Source organism: Sorex araneus, chromosome 1 (assembly GCF_027595985.1).
Source record: "Sorex araneus isolate mSorAra2 chromosome 1, mSorAra2.pri, whole genome shotgun sequence".
NCBI lineage: Eukaryota > Metazoa > Chordata > Mammalia > Eulipotyphla > Soricidae > Sorex > Sorex araneus.
In genome coordinates, this window is record NC_073302.1 from 249,543,862 (window position 1) to 249,563,897 (window position 20,036).

At 40.3% G+C, this 20,036-nt stretch overlaps 1 protein-coding gene across 5 annotated transcripts in view; it reads right to left on the minus strand.

Annotated features, from left to right (window-relative positions):
• DGKH (diacylglycerol kinase eta) overlaps positions 1 to 20,036 on the minus strand; it is a 213,777-nt gene that overhangs the window by 111,987 nt on the left and 81,754 nt on the right. For all 5 annotated transcript variants that reach the window (XM_055133507.1, XM_055133278.1, XM_055133331.1 and 2 more), the window contains exons 3-4: positions 18,637 to 18,747; positions 16,174 to 16,254 (exon numbers count right to left, since the gene is read on the minus strand). In XM_055133507.1, the coding sequence (XP_054989482.1) occupies positions 16,174 to 16,254; positions 18,637 to 18,747 (192 nt within the window). The remainder of the gene's footprint in view (positions 1 to 16,173; positions 16,255 to 18,636; positions 18,748 to 20,036) is intronic.

Consider the following 20,036-nt stretch of genomic DNA (forward strand, 5'->3'; position numbering starts at 1 on the left):
ATCCTAATCATGGCATGTGGGATTTGTACTCATCTTCCTTTTGCCTTTTCAAGGATGATCTAAAAACATTCATAGCTATTTGTTTAGAAAACATGTTTAGACTTCTATACAGGACACATTATTTACATCCTCCATTGACAAATCAACAAAGAAATCAGAAAGTCACTTCATTATTCTGATTTTTATTATTAATCTTGGGGGGCATTACTGTAATGTCATATCCAGCACCCTCATAGGGCCTCTGAATAAATGAAGACACAACAAAGGGTTATTGATCCACTGCCACTTATTTTTCTATCTAGGGAGAAATTACATATCATCTGAATCTTATATTTATTTTAAAAATCCTGCTCAAATCAAATAGCCACCTATACATAAATAATTTAGAGTTCTGTAGCATATATAGGAAACAGTATTAATTTATGAATGTACCAAAATGTGACTACTCAAAAATTTTAGTGGAAAATTTTTTGTATACATAGCATAATTAGACAGCAATCAATTATAGAAAGAGAAAAATAATCTCAGGATTATAAAAGCAGAATATCCTTGCCGATAGCAGTCTTTCTGTATAAAGAGATACTACAAATGACGACAAAAAGACAGCATCTCACTGATTCTCCAATTATATTGGTAAACTAAGTATGAAGTTAATTTTGTTATAACAACTGGAGGAAATAACCAAATACGAAAGATAAACTTGTACACAATCGGCAAATATCCCTCGTGAGTTATCAGCAACACAACACCACTATTATTGCAGGCTAATGAAAGTTATTCTTTTTTATTGTTTGCAGCTTCTGCACACATACATACATACATACATACATACATACATATATACATACATACATACCCACGCTGTATTTGAGAAGCACTACCAAGAGGCAGAGCTAAAATGTATCAAATCATATTTTAGGGATGCGTGCAAAATGAGGGCTTCAAATACAATGATTTACTTTAAGATATTTCAAGATAAAATAAGAAAATATAGATAAAGCAAATCTGGCAACATCTAAATTATAGGAGGAGCTGAGAGTTCATCGGGATTACACTGAATTTTTGTTATCTTAATTATATATACATATAAATGTAAATCTTATATAGAAATACATAATGTAATTGTTATACATAGCATATATAATGTAATTTTATATATAAATAATATAATTGTTCACAATGATAAAAATGTGCCCAAGCACTGGGTAATACCCAACAAAGCTCTCTAAGGAACTAAGAATAAAAGAAACATGGGTGTGCTAAGACTCCTTTTATGCAGAGGCTTTATTCAACCATTGGCCTTGAACTTAGTTTGCAGACAATATCCATCAGGACCCAAAGATCTCTAACCTACCTCTTTTCCCCAAATCTAAAACCATTATACAGTAATGTTTGCTCTGAAACGTCAACAGAAGCTAATGAAGAAATGCTTCTGACCACTGATTGAGATGGGGTGGGACAGGCCAGTATTCTTCAACCTTCTTACATCTGTGGACGACACCTGTCCTGTATACTGGTAAATGGGCTGGTGGTATACCCAAAGTGGGAGACCATGAGTTTTCAATCTCTCTCCAGGCACCTGTTACATGGACCAGTCGTTGAAGACTGCTTGTACAGACTTAGCTGATGAAGGGTCAGCTAACCTTAATCCCCTAACTCTCGAGTCTCAATAACCTCTTACAGTGAGTTCAGGAGGTTACAAAAACCTACTTAAAAAAAATTTAGACCACTTCCAGTAGAGCTGGATGTGCGGGGGGCATTCCATGCCAAGGATGGAATTGGTGGCCTCAAACATAGGAGGCATGTGCTCCACCGCTTAAGTCACATCCATGCCACAAAACCTATTTGTTTCCTTCTAGAAGAAAAAACATTTAGAGCAGTTTTACTGATCTAACAAGTTCTTAATACTCTGATGTTCGTGTATCTATGAAACCAAAATCATAAACAATCTATTGAACACATCCATCACCCACAGCTTCTTCAGAACATTTTGGTTTCCTTCTCTCCAATGGCCTGCTCTGCTTTCCGGTCACCAGACGAGTTTGACTTTCTGAAGCAAAACCCACTTCATGACTAAGAAAGCACAACTTCCTAATAAGGTAAATTAAGTATCTCAGTGGTCACGTCTCTGTGCCTTGCCTGCAGAGGGGGTCTGAATTCGATGTGTAGCATTGTGTGGTACCCTGTGCCTTACCAGCTGTGGCTCCGATTGGTTCCCAGCACTGCCAGGCTCAAGCAACTCTGCACCACTAAGGCCTGAGCATTGAAGTGACCAGTCAAGTTGGTCATTTTGACAGCAGCAACCCTAAGATTGAGCTTACCATGGTGAAGGGATGGGGAGAACAGTGAGTTGAGAGACAGTAGACACTGGAGGAGAGTATGGTGTTGGAATGTCGTGTGCATGACACTCTATCAATAGCATTATGGTAAATCACTGTGCTTAAAATTATTTTTTTTCTACCTGCACAGGTGGGGAAGAAAAGTAATAATTAAATTTCCTAGTATGTACAAGTCTCTGCAAATCAAGTACCCTTAGGGAATAAAATATCAAAATATCAGTAAGATATATACTCATATATAGCATTGTATTTAAAGTATCTATAATTGTAGATTGCAACTGAGGATGGCTTAGGTCAATAATAATCATAACAGAGATCACAATTTCAGAAATTATTTGTGCACACTGTCACATACATTTCGACTATAAATCATTAGTGAGTATTAGTCAATGGACACAATAAACGTTTTACCATTTATTTAATATGTTGAGACTGTACCAGAGATGAGAATGCATTAGTCTTCCTCCCTTGGTACAAGCTCTTCTGATTCAAAACCATAAAACGCTTTGTACAAGACATGTATATAATGGAAAATTTTAGAATAAAACAAATTATTTTGCTTGCATTGGTCACCACAAAACTAAAACATTTCTAAATCCTAAATTTTTCCATTATACCATAATTATATTTAAGGAATATATGAATATTCTGGAAGCTTTAGAGACCCACACAAGTGATATTAAAAGCACTTAAGTCATTTCATTTGCAAAGCATCTCAACTGATTGCTAGCCTCTCAAGTAATCATACTATCATTACAAATTCACAATGTCCAAAACTAGAGGCTTCTTTTCATTACTCACCCCCCAAAGAAAAACCTCTTATTCTCATTTTCTACTCTTAAAACCATCATTAATATGTCCACCCATCACCGACTCAATTAACTCTGCGTTCATTTCCTTCTTCCCTTCCCCCAGTCTCCAGTACATCCGTGAGCTCTCTATTCACCCATTCCTTCCCTGCCATTGCACATGTCCTGATAATGCACCATTATTCTTATTTTCTTGGATGCTGTGACAGGGTCTAAGTTGGTTTTCCTACTGAAAACAACCCACCACCCATAGAATACATCCGAGAGGAAGCATCCAGAAAAGGCTTCCATGTGGCACTACCTTTCTGAAAAATGAGTTGAGAGACACACTAAAGAATCTCAGAACCCAGCAGCTCACTGCAGAGATGCCTCTGATCCTGAACCAAGCCAATTTCACCAGGTGCCTCAGAGGGAAGGAGACGTCGTCCCTCCACCTGCCCCCTAAGAATCCTGGCAGCCATCAACTTCCAGAACCCAATGAAAAGTCCAAGTATGTGGGATCAGTGACTGCAAACTCCAGGCCTCGAGGGATAGGGAATGAACCGGTCCTTCTCCCCTCCCGATCCCTACAGGACCCTGGGTGTATGCCCAAGAACTGCCTCTGGCTCCTATTTAAGCACCTTAACAGCCATGATGCAGCGAGACACAAAAGAATCTCGAAACCGAGCAGCTTGCTGCAGAGATTTCTCCAGACCTTATCTAAAATTTTAGAATCCTAGGAGCACAGTTGAACAACATCTCATACTATTCATAATAAGCAATACAAAATAAGTTATCTAGCATCCGCCTGTTTGGCAGATTTGAGTGGTGGCGGGAAAATTCAAAATAATGGTGGTACTAAGGAGTAATGGTGGTGGAACTGGTGTCAAAATACTGAATGGAATCCATTATTGTGAACAACTCTATGAAAATAAGATTAGAAAAAAAATAGTAGCAAGCACTTGTTGATAATGACCTAAATTCAAATATATTCAGAATAAAAACGACGTTTTCCTCTCAAGTGTGTACTCAGCTACTGAGTTCCCTTCTTTTTTATGGGGGGTGGGGAGGTTGGGGTAGGGAGGGGGAGGGAACACACTTGGTGTTGCGCAGAGATCATTCCTAGCTCTGTGCTCAGGAATTATTCCTGGCAGTGCTGGGGATCGAACTCAGGTTGGCAGGGTACAAGGCAAGTGCTCTATCCATGTACTACCTCTCGAACCCCTCAAGTTCCCTTCCTGAAGGCAAATAAATATGCCTTCCTGAAGGCAAATAAATATTTACTAGTCTGTGTCTCTCACCAGAGACAGTCACTGAATATGAAACAAGTATGTTTTGTTTTAAAATCCATGCATGCTTGTACACAGACACAAAGATACACACTTTACACAGTGTCTCCCATCTGGATCTTCCCACTGAATAAATTTTGGAGCTCAATGTATGCTGTTTATAAATGCACATCCAGAAAGTCGATTCACTCTATTGCTTAGTTTACACAGCATTCCACACACACATACACACAATTCCTGAATCCTTACAAAGGTCTCTCCCAGAAAGGTTTAGCTGCTGTCTTGACAGCTTATCTCATTCTGTGAGCTGTAAGGTTTTAAAAATGGGCAGATCTAATAATATGGTTGTGCAACTCAATGCTGAAAGATAGAACTGAAGGAATTCTAAAAAGGAAAATGGTCAATATTTGTACAGAAAATAAACCTTAGGAGTCACTCAATAAAGTCACTCAGCCTATTAGTCTTGCAAAGATCAGATACATAGGACTTACAGAGGGACAGACAACACACAGAATACCCACTCTTTCGACATAAAATATTAGCAGCAGGTTTGTGTGAGTTCTGGTTCCTACCTTAGTAGCTGTCCCACTGTCTGATATTCATTCTAAACAACATTGCAATAGATTATTGCAAAGAGTTAGTGAAGTGTAGAAAAGCACCTCATTTGCAGAATCAAGACATCGTACTCATCAATGCAGACAGACCCTGTCTCTGGGCCATGCCTAGTATCTGAATCATGGAAATTATCACTTGCTTTCAGACCTAATTCAGTTCTGATGTCAAAGGGTCTGGTTACCATGTAGCCACATCTTTTCTAGTATGTCAGCTCTTTTTTGAAAAGTTTTGCTACTACTTTGCTTTTCTCCAATATTTAAAGACCTACTTCTGTGTCCAGTTACACACTGGGGGGGTGGGGAGGCATTTGATCAGAAATTACTGGAAGTATCCTGAGACAAATGTCAAGTCCTTTATAAATCTTGGCCAGTTAACATAATATGAATGTCAGGGCTGTCTAAAAGCCTTCACAAATGCTGTCTCTAAATCAAGTATCACTCTGTAACAACCAACAAAAGTGAAAACATAAGAAAACTTAGAATATCAACCTCACTTACCTACCTGTGGTCAATAGGAAGATTTGCTCCTGACTCTGGCTATCTGTTGTGGAACAGAATACAATTTGGCCTCCGTTAAGCAAAGACCTGACTTTACCTCCATGCACTGAGTTCTGGTCATGGCCAAGTTTAAACTGGATCCCAAGACCCCAGAAATAATTTAAGACAGAAATTACTAAACTGAAAGTCTTTCTTTGATTACTTTGTCTTAAATTAAATTCTTGTTTGAGACAAGCCACAATGCAGAAGACAACCAAAATTGCTCTCTTCCATTTAAGATAATTAGCATTGGCTGGGGAAATGGCTCTGTAGGAGAACTCTTGCCTTGCCTGTGTGAGGGAAGCCTTGGGTTCAACCACTGGCACTGAAAAACATGCACACACACACACACACACACACACACACACACACACACCCCAACAACACCACCACCAACAATAACAACAAAAAATAATTAACCTAGTAACTATCATGAGGGTTGACTTTGTATGATAAATGCAAACACTGTGATCAGGTACACTGTTTTGCATATAGTTTCTTCTCTTTTGTAAGGTGATGAAGATTTACAAAGAATATCCAGATCGAAATAAGTCCTATTACTTAAATTGGTACTTATTGTTACCACACTCAGAATAACAGAGGTCTAAAAATATTAAGTTCTACCATTCTCATAAAAGCAACAGGCTTTCAATTATGTGACTCATTAGCTACATAAGTTTATGAAATTCTGACCCTTGACTCTCTATTGAAGAGAAAGAACTTACTAGACTTACTAGAATACGGAATATATATTCATGGACTTACTAGAATACGGAATATATATATTCATGGACTTTAGTACTAGAATACGGAATATATAAAATTGAAAACAGCTGCTCATTACTTGCTATTTTGAGCTATCAGACAGAACAAAGGGTTTTCAGAAACAAATTACTGATTTTTTTCTCATCTACACTATAACACCTTACAATCTAAAAATCTTACAGCTTTCCCCAACACTATTTTTAATTATTTTTAATATTCAGAGAAAATCTAAAATTTATATTTTACAAAACAAGTAGAAGCTATCAGTGAAGCCAGAATCTGATTATTATCACAATTGCTCATTTTTAGAGCATTTCATACAGAATACAATGTGTGATTCGAGACTTGTCACTAAAACCAGGTGTGACAGGCAAGAGACCGATTAGTGTGCACTTAACAGATCTGTCAGGTTGAGTGAAGTCTCTAGGCAGGCCTGCAGAGCTCAGAGGGGACAGGACTGCAAACATTCTGAGAGTTTCCGAAATGAGTAGGACTCTCTACTATTCCCACTTTCAAAACAGAGCCTGAAAGATTCTGTCAGAATTCCTTAGAGATCTAGGACATCAAAGTTCATGGCAAACAGGTCCCACTGCCAGTGAGGACAAAAGCTAGAAGACCCAAAACTCTTTCAGGTTTCTGCTGCTTTTGTCAGATGAGCAGAGAATACTGACCGCACTGACTGACACCCACAAATACATGGTGTTGTTGATGCTGTTTTTAATCACTGCCAGTTGTTCCCTTCCGTACATTAAGCCCCTTTTCCAGGAGGTACTTCAGTGAGATGGGATACCATTTTTGTAGCACATAGGCTTCATTCTGTTGCACAAACAGGTATCGGACATCAAACTAAATGACTACGGTACCAAAGAGAGATTTCAATAAGGCGTTCGGCTATGGAAAAGCCATAATGAAGCACATCGTCGCCCTCCTTCCACTAGGGCTATGGGGGAGACAGGCAAAGCCTAAGAAATCTTTCCATGGCAGTCTGCAAAACTGGAAGCTTCGGTATAACTGGGCAAGACTGGGGCTACTGGTTCAACTACCAAGGCATCCTTGCTTTCCTGCAGACACTATCAGGGAAGAAGATGGAATCTGGAAATTTAATCCACTTAACTGCAGCTGCTGTCTCTGGGAACACTGTGACAGTAACAACATCAGTCAGCTCAGGACCATGTATTTGAAGCTGAGACAAGACCTAGTCTTAATGTAGAGCAAAATACACATTTGTAACTAACTGGGCTGGAGCGATAGCGCAGCAGGTAGGGCGTTCACTTTGCATGTGGTCGATTCCTCTGCCCCTCTGAGAGCCCAGCAAGCTACCGAGACTATCCCGCCTGCACAGCAGAGCCTGGCAAGCTACCAGTGGCATATTCTATATGCCAAAAACTGTAACAACAAGTCTCACAAGGGAGATGTTACTGGTGCCCACTCGAGAAAATCGATGAACAACGGTACAACAGTGCTATCGTGCTATATATTCAGACATTAGTAAGTTGTGTCACACATATAGCAAGCTCTCAGTAAAAACGTGCAGAGTAAATGAATATCTAAGGGAAATTCTGGACTGGGAGCCAGCTTCATTGCAACAGCCCAGGGGAACAGCAGCAGAACGGAGAGCAGAAGACGGCAGGTTATGCATGAGAAGCACCATATTCTATCTTCAGCAAGACCAAGCCAGGCTAGAGTGAAAGTGGAAATACTGAACACAGGACTGTGCCTGAAGTCCTCAGGTTCAATTCTTTTAAATGGTGAGCCTTCTCTCCCAGCCTCTAGTGTATACCATACCACGACCAATCCTCTGAGAAACAACCTATGTGCTAGTATTCCCATAGTATGACTATGAGTCGAGCTCGGATTCCCAGAGCTACAGAGTTGCCAGAATACTCAGGGATATGCTCACTGGTTCTTGGTTTTATTTACTTCAGAAAGTCCCCTGGAAAAAGTTGCTGGGAAGCTACTAGTGGAAGCGGAGATAAAAGCACAGCTCTTCTCTTCCTATCTTACACCTTCCCCAAAGATTTTTAAATGCTTAGCTATGAAAAGACTAATCATTTCTTATCCCCTAGAACTTTAGTCTGAGGAAGCTCCTAATAGCTTTGAGGTGTATTTCTGAGAAACATTTTGCCAAGTGAATGAATGAATTTCTGAGAAATACCTCGCAAAGCTATTATGAGCTTTTAGAAAATATGCTACATCACCACATGAAAGATAAGTATACCCACAGAAACAGTCGTATTTCAGTGCTAAAAGTCTGATGCCTGTAACAGAAAAGGGATTAGGCATCCAAACTTATAAATGATCACTCTTTAGAGCTTAAAGCTACCTAAATTGTATGCAAGATTTTTTTGTTGGTTTGGTTGGGTTTTGGGGTCAAACATGGCAATGCTCAGGGCTTACTCCCTCCTCTGCACTCAGGGATCACTGCTGGTGGTGCTCAGGGGATCATATGAGATGTTGGGGACAGAACCCGGGTTGGCCACATGCAAGGCAGGCGCCCTTCCCACTATACTATTGCTCCAGTCCAATGTGTCTTTTTTCAAAAGCCAAAACAATTTCTTATATTAATGTGGTATCATTTATATAATTTAACACAGGTATTTTAGAAACTTGAGCTTTGCTGCTATTAGGCATCTAACAATTATGTGGAGGCTGAAAATAATGTTTTTACGACAGTATGAACAACAATCAATGAAGATACAAATATGACCTTAGAATAGTTGAACAAGGGAACTGGGAACTTGTATTCTCTAATATAAAATTTGCAATGACATTCTTCCCAAAGAAAAATCTGAGTTCACAAAAATTCTTCAATATGCCCTCCAACAGGGCACATTCTTTAATTCAGCAACAAATATTTATTGCCTTTCCCACATCTACAGGCCACTGCATTAGCCTTGTGGTGAAGAAAAAAATATCTTGGTGCCTACAAAGAAATTTCAGTCCCCACATCTCCCTCACTTCATCCCATACATACCCCATGCAAATATCTCGCCAATGACACTCCTAAAGAATAGCCACTTTGCTCTGTAGAATAATAACCAGGTGTCAAGCACGTAAGAGAGCCCAGAAATCTCTAACACTACACATCCTCTTGGTTATCCTAAGTAAACTCCAAGAACTGAGGAGCCCAAATTCTATACTTCAATGTGCATAGTGATTAGTCAGTGAACCTTTCGAAGTTCATTTCAGCACTCTGCACCGTGTCTGCTCTGACAATGCTCTGCATGAAGGTCCCTTTCAGCTCACCTGGAGAGTGATCTGGACTCTGGGGAGAACCGTAACCCCAGAAAGGCCTATTATATCACATGGCTTGGGGTTAAAGGTCCCCTTTCAGAATGAAATGGTACCTCGGTGAAGTTAAATCTTTACCCAGACCCCAAATCTTTCTCTCGCACAGAGCAGTAATATCAAATTTGCTGCCTCTTCAACATAATTCTGCAGTAATTAAAAAGTACTACAAAGACATGTCACATTTCCTCAATTTCTTTTTGGCATTTTGGGTCATATACCTGGCAATGCTCAGGGGTGACTCTGCACTCAGGAATTACTCCTGGCAGTTCTTGGGGGCCCATATGGTATTCCTGGGATCGAACCCGGGTCGGCCACGAGCAAGGCAAACACCCTACTCACTGTACTATCACTCCAGCTCCAATTTCCCCAAATTTTTTTTTAATTTATTTATTTTTAATTAGAGAATCACCGTGAGGGTACAGTTACAGATTTATACACTTTTGTGCTTATACTTCCCTCATACAAAGTTTGGGAACCCATCCCTTCACCAGTGCCCATTCTCCACCACCCGTAAACCCAGTGTCCCTCCCACCCTCCCCAATCCCATCTCCCCCCCACCCCACCCTGCCACTGTGGCAAGGCATTCCCTTCTGTTTTCTCTCTCTAATTAGCTGTTGTGGTTTGCAATAAAGGTGTTGAGTGGCCACTGTGCTCAGTCTCTAGCCCTCATTCAGCCCGCAACTCCCTTCCCCCACATGGCCTTCGACTACAATGTAGTTGGTGATCGCTTCTCTGAGTTGACCTTTCCCCGGAACGTGAGGCCAGCCTCGAAGCCATGGAGTCAACCTCCTGGTACTTATTTCTACAGTTCTTGGGTGTTAGTCTCCCACTCTGTTATTCTATATACCATAGATGAGTGCAATCTTTCTATGTCTGTCTCTCTCTTTCTGACTCATTTCACTCAGCATGAAACTTTTCATGCCCATCCACTTGACTACAAAATTCTTGACCTCCTTTTTTCTAACAGCTGCATAGTATTCCATTGTATAGATGTACCAAAGTTTCCTCAACCAGTCATCCGTTCTGGGGCATTCGGGTTTTTTCCAGATTCTGGCTATTGTAAACAGTGCTGCGATGAACATACATGTGCCGATGTTGTTTCGATTGTACTTTTTTGCCTCTCTGGGATATATTCCCAGCAGTGGTATTGCTGGGTCAAATGGGAATTCAATATCTAATTTTTTGAGAGTCGTCCAAATTGTTTTCCAGAAGGGCTGAACCAGTCGGCATTCCCACCAGCAGTGAAGAAGGGTCCCTTTCTCCCCACATCCTCTCCAACAGCGGTTGCTTTTGTTCTTTTGGATGTGTGCTAGTCTCTGTGGTGTGAGGTGGTATCTCATGGTTGTTTTGATCTGCATCTCTCTGATGATTAGTGATGCAGAGCACTTTTTCATGTGCCTTTTGGCCATTCGTATTTCTTCCTTGGTAAAGTTTCTGTTCATTTCTTCGCCCCATTTTTTTGATGCAATTTCCCCAAATTTTTAACGAAATAAAAGTCACCTTTAATGTTCAGATAATCCAATGACTCCTCAAACCATTTTTTAAAAAATATTGACTACCTATCTTCCTCTGTAGTTAATATTTCTGTTTAGAATATAGTGCCTCGCCTATGCTCATTATTATTAACAATATCCAGGGCCTGGAAACAACCCCAATGCCCACAAACAAGATAAAGAGATAAAGAAGTTGTGTGATAAATACCAAATATACCAACAAACTATTACTCGGCTGTGAGAAAAGATAAAATCTTGCCCTTTGTTATAACTCTGATGGATCTAGAGAGTGGTGTGCTAAGTGAAATCAAGACACAACAAGAAGGACAAATACAAAATAAATTCATTTGTATGTGGTATATAAAGAAACAAAGGGAATGGACAGTCTCCAGTGAAAACAAATTCTTGGACTCTGACAACAGTTTGTTGTCAGGGGCTGGGAAGCGGCAGATATAGGACAGACTAGAAGTGGTCAAGGGACAGTGGAGGAGGCTCTGGGAACTTCAGTGGTGGGTTAGTAAGAGAGCCCAGAAATCTTTAATACTACACGTCCTCTTGGTTATCCTAAGTAAACTCTAAGAACTGAAGAGCCCAAATTCAACAACAAATGCAAAAATATAAACATTATTATAAAAACCACATTACCTTAATAATATTTCAATGTTATTGTGCCTGAAATTCAATACTCTGGATTTGTATCATGACAAAAAGTATAAGACAGAATTCAAAGGAGAAAAATAGGCAAATTATTGAGTACTCAAATATTCTAGAATTCATAAGTCTCTCTTCCTGATCCCTTAGACCACTGACTATGGCTAAATCTAGATATTGTTCTCTAACTTCTTAAAAGAGAAAAGGCTATAAGCACAGAAATTAAGAACATTACTAAACTTGAATTCCAATCTCAAAGACACCTTTTACTACTTTATTATCTTCTGTTCAATTTCAATTCTCATTCTTCAAAGAAGCCACTGCAGATCCTTTTATTTTTTTTAATTTAATTTTATTTGCTTTTTGGGTCACACCCAGCGATGCCCAGAGGTTACTCCTGGCTCTGTACTCAGAAATTACTCCTGGCAGTGCTGGAGACACAATACAGGATGCTGGGAATTGAACCCAGGTCAGCCGCATGCAAGACAAACGCCCTACCCACTGTGCTATTGCTCCAGCCCCTGCAGATCCTTTTAAACCTTAATTCATAACAAATAATTCTTGCTTCAACTTTATTTTAAAATAGTACTTTTGGGGCTGGAGCAATAGCACAGCGGGTAGGGTGTTCGCCTTGCACACAGTTAACCCAGGTTCAATTCTCAGGATCCCATATGGTCCCCTGAGCACTGCCAGGGGTGATTTCTGAGTGCAGAGCTAGGAGTAACCCCTGTGCATCACCAGATGTGACCCAAAAAGCAAAATATAAAAATAAAATAAAAAATAAATGAATAAAAAAATAATACTTTTGGCTTTTAAATATATGAACTTCCTGCCCACACCTACTTTCAGAGATTTTCTGTCTCCAATTCTGTTTCCTCTTTGCCTGGGCTCTAGTTCTCTCCCCTCAGTTTACTCCACTATCTCACTCCCCCAATTACTCCCTCTCTTCCAAAGCTTCAACTTTTGATTATAACAATTCTTTCCTCTCTTCATACAAATACATTCAAAATCCTCTTTTAAGGCAAAAGAACAGTAATGAAACTAAAACTCTCTTCCATAACATTATTCTATTTCAACCTGTTCTTCTTTTTTACAGCCAAACTTTTAGAAGAAGTATCCTCCCTTTGTCTTTTCACTTTAAATTCACTGCACAGCCTAACACATGCCATCTATGCTCCAACTCCTCCATCGAAACTATTCACATTCGGCAGATGCAACCAAATGAACAAGCTCCCAAGTTCAACCACCACTTTTCTTCTCTGATTTCACAGCTCTACAGCATTTGACCCTTAACAGCTTCCATTCTGAAACTCTCCCGCTGGACTTCATAACATCGTTATCTCCCTATGCTCCTTCTACACTTCAGAATGTTCTCTCTCAGATTTCACTGGGCAAACCTTAGATTTAAACATTTTCCAAGAATTCTATTCTTGGCTTTCCAATTCTCAAGGTAAACATGAATTATCCCACATAGCCCATAAACCAGAGGATGAAATCAAAACTGCTTCTTTTCCTCCCCTCCTTCTCAATGCTGACATCTCTATCAAGGAACTGCTCTGCGTCTGTCTTCCCTGTACTGGTGCACTACGGAACAGACATACAATACTGTCAGCAGTTGTGGCTGCCTAGAACAGGGACTTGAAGTGTGGCTAATATCAGGAATTAAGAATAACTCCTTTAAGGTATACTGTGATTCTTGGTGGTGGAATATGTGCACTGGTGAAGGGATGGGTGTTCGAGCATTGTATAACTGAGACTTAAACCTGAAAGCTTTGTAACTTTCCACATGGTGATTCAATAAAAGAATAAATTAAAAAAAAAAGAATAACTCCTTTAGTAACAACACAGTAGTAACAATGCATTTCAGAGATACTAAGGAATATATAGCTATGAAAAGAAAAAACTCCAGAGAACTTCAATAAACTGAACATTTTGAGGCACATGACATTAGATGCCCACCTACATACATTATATACATATATACATATAAGTAAAATACATGTGTATTTATATATATGTATATATTCATTTAGAAGTCTCTTGTGCTTTGCACAGATGCCAGGCACATACTGAGTACTCATATTTTTGAACAAAAGTCGAGGAATGAGAAATGAGATAAACATCAAAGAACTGATAGAATGACAAAATCTATAGATGACACAGGAATCATTCAAGCTTTTCATGTTCCCCTGGAACATGAAAAGCACAGAAACAGAAATGCTACATTGAGGGAGTGTAGGATAACATTGATTTGTCTTTTCTGCTTTGCCACAGGAAGCTTAGGTTTATTTGGGTTACTCGCATCACAGTGCTCCTATTCCTCTGTGTTTATTTGTGACTTCTTTCTTTGTGCTCTGTTAGCTTGTAAATATTGTTTTTCTCTTCTCCTTAAGTCCTCTGCACAGTTAATTCAGAGCAATGACCTTTTTGTATAGACACAAGAAGACAGTTAATGCTATACTTTTGTAACATGAGAGTTAATTGACTCCAAATGATATTTTCCTTCTGGGCATCTGTTCCCTCGACTTAACTCTCAGTTGCCCTAACTTCCTAGTACCCCTCCCAAAGCAGGATCCCTACGAGGGACTGGATGAACTCAGGGCAAGCGGTGAGCTATGTGCTACCCTGGCATCGAGATAGGCCTGGCCAAAGTGCCATAATGCTTAACTATAAGTTTAGAGCTTCATCATGGACAAATTCTGTCATGATCCAAAAAGTATTAACTAGATTCAGACCCTCCCTGCTAGGATTAGGAATGATTAATCCGACCTGAGCACTGCAGTGTGAGTCTGTTGAGGCAAGATGCTCCCAGGAGAGCTGCCCTACAAGCCTCAATATACCTCTTACTGTGTCCATACAAAAATAACTAATATCAACAAGTAGAATTAAGATGTTAATTAAGATGTTAGTTAAGTTATTGGGCTGAGGGATGGAGAAAAACACCTTATGTGGTATTTTGCACTTGAGCAAAGGAAGGGCTTTCTTATGCTGAGTTTGCTGCTCGACTGGGCATAGCCTCTACCCCCAGTGCTGGGGATGGAGAGACTAGAGAGTTGGAGCTGTTGGGAGACAGAGCAGGGAGCAAGATGGAGCGTGGAGAGATGAGCGGGAGAGACGGGAGGAGACGGGAATGAGGGGCAGTGTGAGGCTAGAATGGGAGCCTCAGAGAGACTGGAACTGGCCCTTGGGGAGAATGGAATAAACGGCAAGTGACCAACCAACCGGCTTGGCCCTCGTTTCCTCTTCCATCTGCCCCATGGCACGGGCCGCCCCGGCTGGGTGAGTGGCCCAACCACCATGCAACCCAGGCAGCGAGGGGGAGAGCCATCGGGCCTCCCCTGGCCACCCGGAGATTATACAGGGGAGTCTATGAAGACAAATAATGAGTAATACTTGAATTCTTAGGCACAATTTTTAAAACTGTAAGATGAAGTTAGAGCTGCATGAGACCTTTAAAGCATGTGTGGCTGAAAAAGAATTCACTGGAAGAGAGGACATGTTCAAGTAAGTAACAAATAAAATTGCTGAAGTAAGAAGATGACAGCTTGAACTATAACTAGAGTAGAAGTACAAAAAGAAAAGCACTACTCTTCAGGCTGAAGGTAAAACAAACTTTCTGACTATTCATGAACAGAATTAAAGAATGATATTAAAGAGAAAAAACTGAACAACAAAACTTAAAGGCCTGGGAAAAATATATCTGTCACTGTCACTGTCACTGTCATCCTGTTCATCGATTTGCTTGAGTGCCACCAATAACGTCTCCATTGTGAGACTTGTTACTGTTTTTGGCATATCGAATATGCCACGAGGAGCTTGCCAGGCTCTGCCCTGCGGGCGAGATACTCTCAGTAGCTTGCTGGGCTATCCGAGAGGGGCGGAGGAATCGAACCCGGATGGGTCGTGTGCAAGGCAAATGCCCTATCCGCTGTGCTGTCATTCTCGCCCGGGAAAATAAAATATATAATTTAAAAAATACATTTAATAGTCATTCATTGACCCAATCAATCATAAATGGTACTTCATATCAGCCCATACAATATAGGTACAAGGTTTATTGTGTTGATAGTAATTTCAACCTATGCGAGCTGACCAAAACTAGCTGGCAAGTGAAAATGGAATTCTATGCATGAACAAGAAAGGTCATGATCTGGTGTAGAAGTGATGACAGCACAGTGGGTAGGGTGTTTGCCTTGCATGTGGCCAACCCAGGTTAGATCCCCAGCATCCCATATGGTCCCCCGAGCACAGCCAGGAGTAATTCCTGAGTGCAGAGTCAGGCATAACCCCTAAGCATTGCTGGGTGTGACCCCCCTCCAAAAAAAAAAAAGAAAAAGAAAGAATGAAAAGAAAAAGAAAGGTCGTTGTGCAAGTTTGAGTAGGGAGGGAGCAGAATAGAACCATACCGTGAAGCTGTTGTTGGCATTTTTTGTGCTTGCTTCAGCTACGCTGGCATCTGAGAGGTCGACTTCATCAAATATCAGAGACTGTAATGAAAAAGGATACAAATACATGAAATGAAAACAAAATTCAAAGCTCTTCAATAATTTTCATACCATCTAGTCAGGAGATGAACCTATGTTAAGAATTAGAGAAGGGATATAAAGAAAACTTGAAGTCAATGATATGATACTTTTGAGTAAAATCATAAAGTATAGGAGACTAACATAGAAATCCCAAAGTGACACAGTTCAATGCCAAATGTTATTCCCTCTCCTCTCTCTGTCTCTCTGTCTTTGTCTCTGTCTCTCTCTGTCTCTGTCTCTCTCTCTCCCTCTCTCTCTCCCCCTCCCTCTCTTTCCCATCTCCTTCCCTCCTTGTCTCTACCTCTCCCTCCCTCCTTGTCTCTACCTCTCCCTCCCTCCTTGTCTCTACCTCTCCCTCCCTCCCTCCCTCTCTCTCCCTCTCTCTTCCTCTCCATCCCTCCCTTTGTTTTTGACCACACCTGCATACTTGTGCTTGGGAATCATTCCCAACTCTGTGCTCAGGGATCACTCTTGGCAGTTCTCAGAGGACCACATGCGGTGCCAAGGATCAAACCAGTGTCCGGTGAATATAAGGCAAGAGCCTTACCCCCTGTACTATCTCTCTAGTCACTCTTTTATACTTTTAGAAGTGGTCTCAAAAAAAAAACTCAATGGTTAAAAACCATAAAAATAACAACTTAAAAATGTACAAGATGAGATTACAAACTTCTGGTAAATACATTCTGCCCACTTTTAGTGAGCTGCTCATTGCTCGCACATTTACAGTTCTTGCAGGTGTAACAATGCACTTATAACTGCTGGCAAGGGGCCCATAGGATCTCCAGGGGATTATGCAAGTCTGCCAAGATCCGCCAATCTGCCTATGAGACTTGTTTCTTAACTAGAAAGAATCGATACTCTAGCACAGGAGATTAAAATAGTCTTAATTAGTTTTAATGTAAGACCTGACAAGTGGAAAGGAAATCATGAAATACTATGAGGGTCACAGGTAATTTCTCCAACAAGGGCCAATTCTTTTTCTTGTGAGTGATGGAATAAAGATGATTTGAAAGAAAAACTTTTTAAACAAAGACTTTTGTCAAACAGAGATTGAGGGCATGTCATTCTAGAGATGGGAAGCATGGGGGCAAGGCAGAAGGTTATCAAGCAATCAATCTGCTCGGAGATAAATTTGCAAAGTCAGGATGGAGCCAGATCAGGGCCAGCCTAGAACATAATGACTTGTGAAATAAGATTACATTATTTGGTTTTTACTTCTACAGCTGCACAGACTAAAAATTAAGCTTATTTATTCTTTACTTCTTGGTATGTGACCCTACTGATTATATTAGGACCATACATTTTCAAATAAGTAAACCGTCAATTATTTCACTGGCACAGTAGCAAGAATCTTAATGTTTGTTTTGGGAAACAAAAACAAAAACAGAATACCAGTTCTGTGTGTTTTGTTTTTTTGGGGGGTGGGGGAGGAAACTTCACAAAGTATGCTCAGTGGGCGAAGAGGCCATTCCTGGTAAATCTCAACAAATCTGGCTCAAGGATCTCAAGAAGGCAATGTTCCTCGGCCCTGGGGTATCAGGGAAGTCCAGGGTGAGTCCAGCAGTACTTAAGGGCCTACAGAGTGACTTTTGCATTGTTCGTTTGGGTTTGGGGGGGCCACACCTGCTCGTGCTCAGGGTTTAACCCTGGCTTTGTGCTCATGGACCACTCCTGCTAGTGCTTGGGGACTATACAGAATGCCAGGGATCAATCCCTGGTTGACTGTGAACCCAGTCAACTGTGTGAAAGGCCAGCATTCTGCCTGCTGTCTATCTCTCCAGCTCCAAATACTAGTTTCAAACAGAACCTCCTCACTACAAATTTTTTTTCTGCCAAAATGATACACAATTCATTTCCTAGTCAACTGTTACATATGTTACTTCAAGTCTTGGTTATTTTAAGCTTCTTCTCAACAATTCATGTTGTCAATAGGCATTCTACCAGAATATGCTAGAACTTTGTTATACCAAAGAACACAGATGAACCCAGAGCATGAAGTCTTACCAGTTCCCTCTCTTAAGGCCAGACTTAATAGGGGCTAAGTAGCAACAAAGAAAGTAAATCCCAAATTTTGAGGGGTTTTTTTTCTATCTTATATGGTTATGCTTAATGTTCCATTCTAAATGGAAGGAAAGAGGTTGGAAATTTTCACTGGAAATTTTCCCTTAAGACTGTCCTGAAGGAATATTCCATGAAATGGGCTCAAATGAACTTCCTTTGGGATCTGGTCCAAGAAGGATCCCATTTATACTGAATGCACATAGACCAAGTAATGTAACAGTGAGCTTCAAGATAAAGTCCATCCACAACCTCATATTTGCAGCTAAGTGTCTCCTGAATTACCTTTGAGTCCTTTGCATAATAAAGCGTTCGGCCTCGAAGTTTGAAGTAGCGCTTTTTCCATCTTTGGAAAGAACTGGTTTGCTTCAAGAGCTGTCCCTCTTTAATGCTGGTCTGGGAAGAAGCAGAAGCATAACAACAGAATTATCATGAAATTCAAAAACCAAATACAACTCAGAATTAATGACACATTAGCATTTTTAGTATCTTCCCCAATTCTTGCAAGTTACTGAAAATTACTTCTTTGCACTGCTCAGCGGGTGGAGCACATGAATATGTAAAGCATCAAAGGACAGAAGTGAGGGTAAGAGAAACAGTAGAGGGGCAAAGCACTTGCTTTGCACACAACTGATCCCAGTTAGAACCCTGGAATCACATATGGTCCTCCCAGCACTGCCAGGAATGATTCCTGGTTCAGAGCCTGGAGGGAGCAAGCCCTGAGCATCACCGGGTGTGGTCAAAACAAAACAAAATGAGAAACAGAGGGGGATAGGATGTGGTTCCCTATCTTCAAAGCAGTCACAGATAATAAGGAAGGAGGAGAAATACAGACTAGTATTTACAAGGGGATGTGTACAGTGGCTTGTATATAGTAGGTATTTGATAAATAGACTATAATGATTAAGAAAAGCAAAGGCTTTGGAGTCAAAAAGCTTGTGCTAGATTTCTGGTGCTGTCACATAAATAGCTGGGTATTAGGCAAGTTAATAAGCTTCCTCAAGCCTTTATTTTTCTCAACATAATAGTGATCAAAACAGGATATACCTTATAGGATTATTTGAGAAATCTAAAACATATAAAGAAAATACATGGCCCAGTTAATGCTCATTAAATGTTACTTAAAATTAGTTATGGCTTACTGTAACAGACACATATCTGAGAACTTAAAAAAAAAAAAGGAAAAAAATTCTACATGGTATTTGCATCTACTCTGCCCATTGTGGGTCTTGCAGGAATTAATCAGTATGACAAGAGATGCAAGAAAGGCATCTTAAGTGTGAGAAAAACTAAAAATGATGTAAGCATGCTATAAGTGGTAGTGGTGGAGAGCAGCTAGGATAGAGAAGGGACCCTAGGACAAAGATAAACGGAAGTGATCACTCTGGACAAAAACCGAGTGTTGAAAGTAGATAAAGGGACAACAATGATAACCTTTCAGTACCTGTATTGCAAAACATAATGCCCAGAAGGAAAGAGAGAGGAGAGAGAGAGAGAGAGAGAGAGAGAGAGAGAGAGAGAGAGAGAGTGCACCTATCAAAGAGACAGGCTGGGGTGGGGTGGAGTGATCAGGAGGGAAACTGGGACATTAGTAGTGGGAAATGTACCCTGGTGAAGGGATGGAGGATGGAACACTGTATGGGCAAAAATCATAAACAACTCTGTAATTATGTATCTCACGGTGA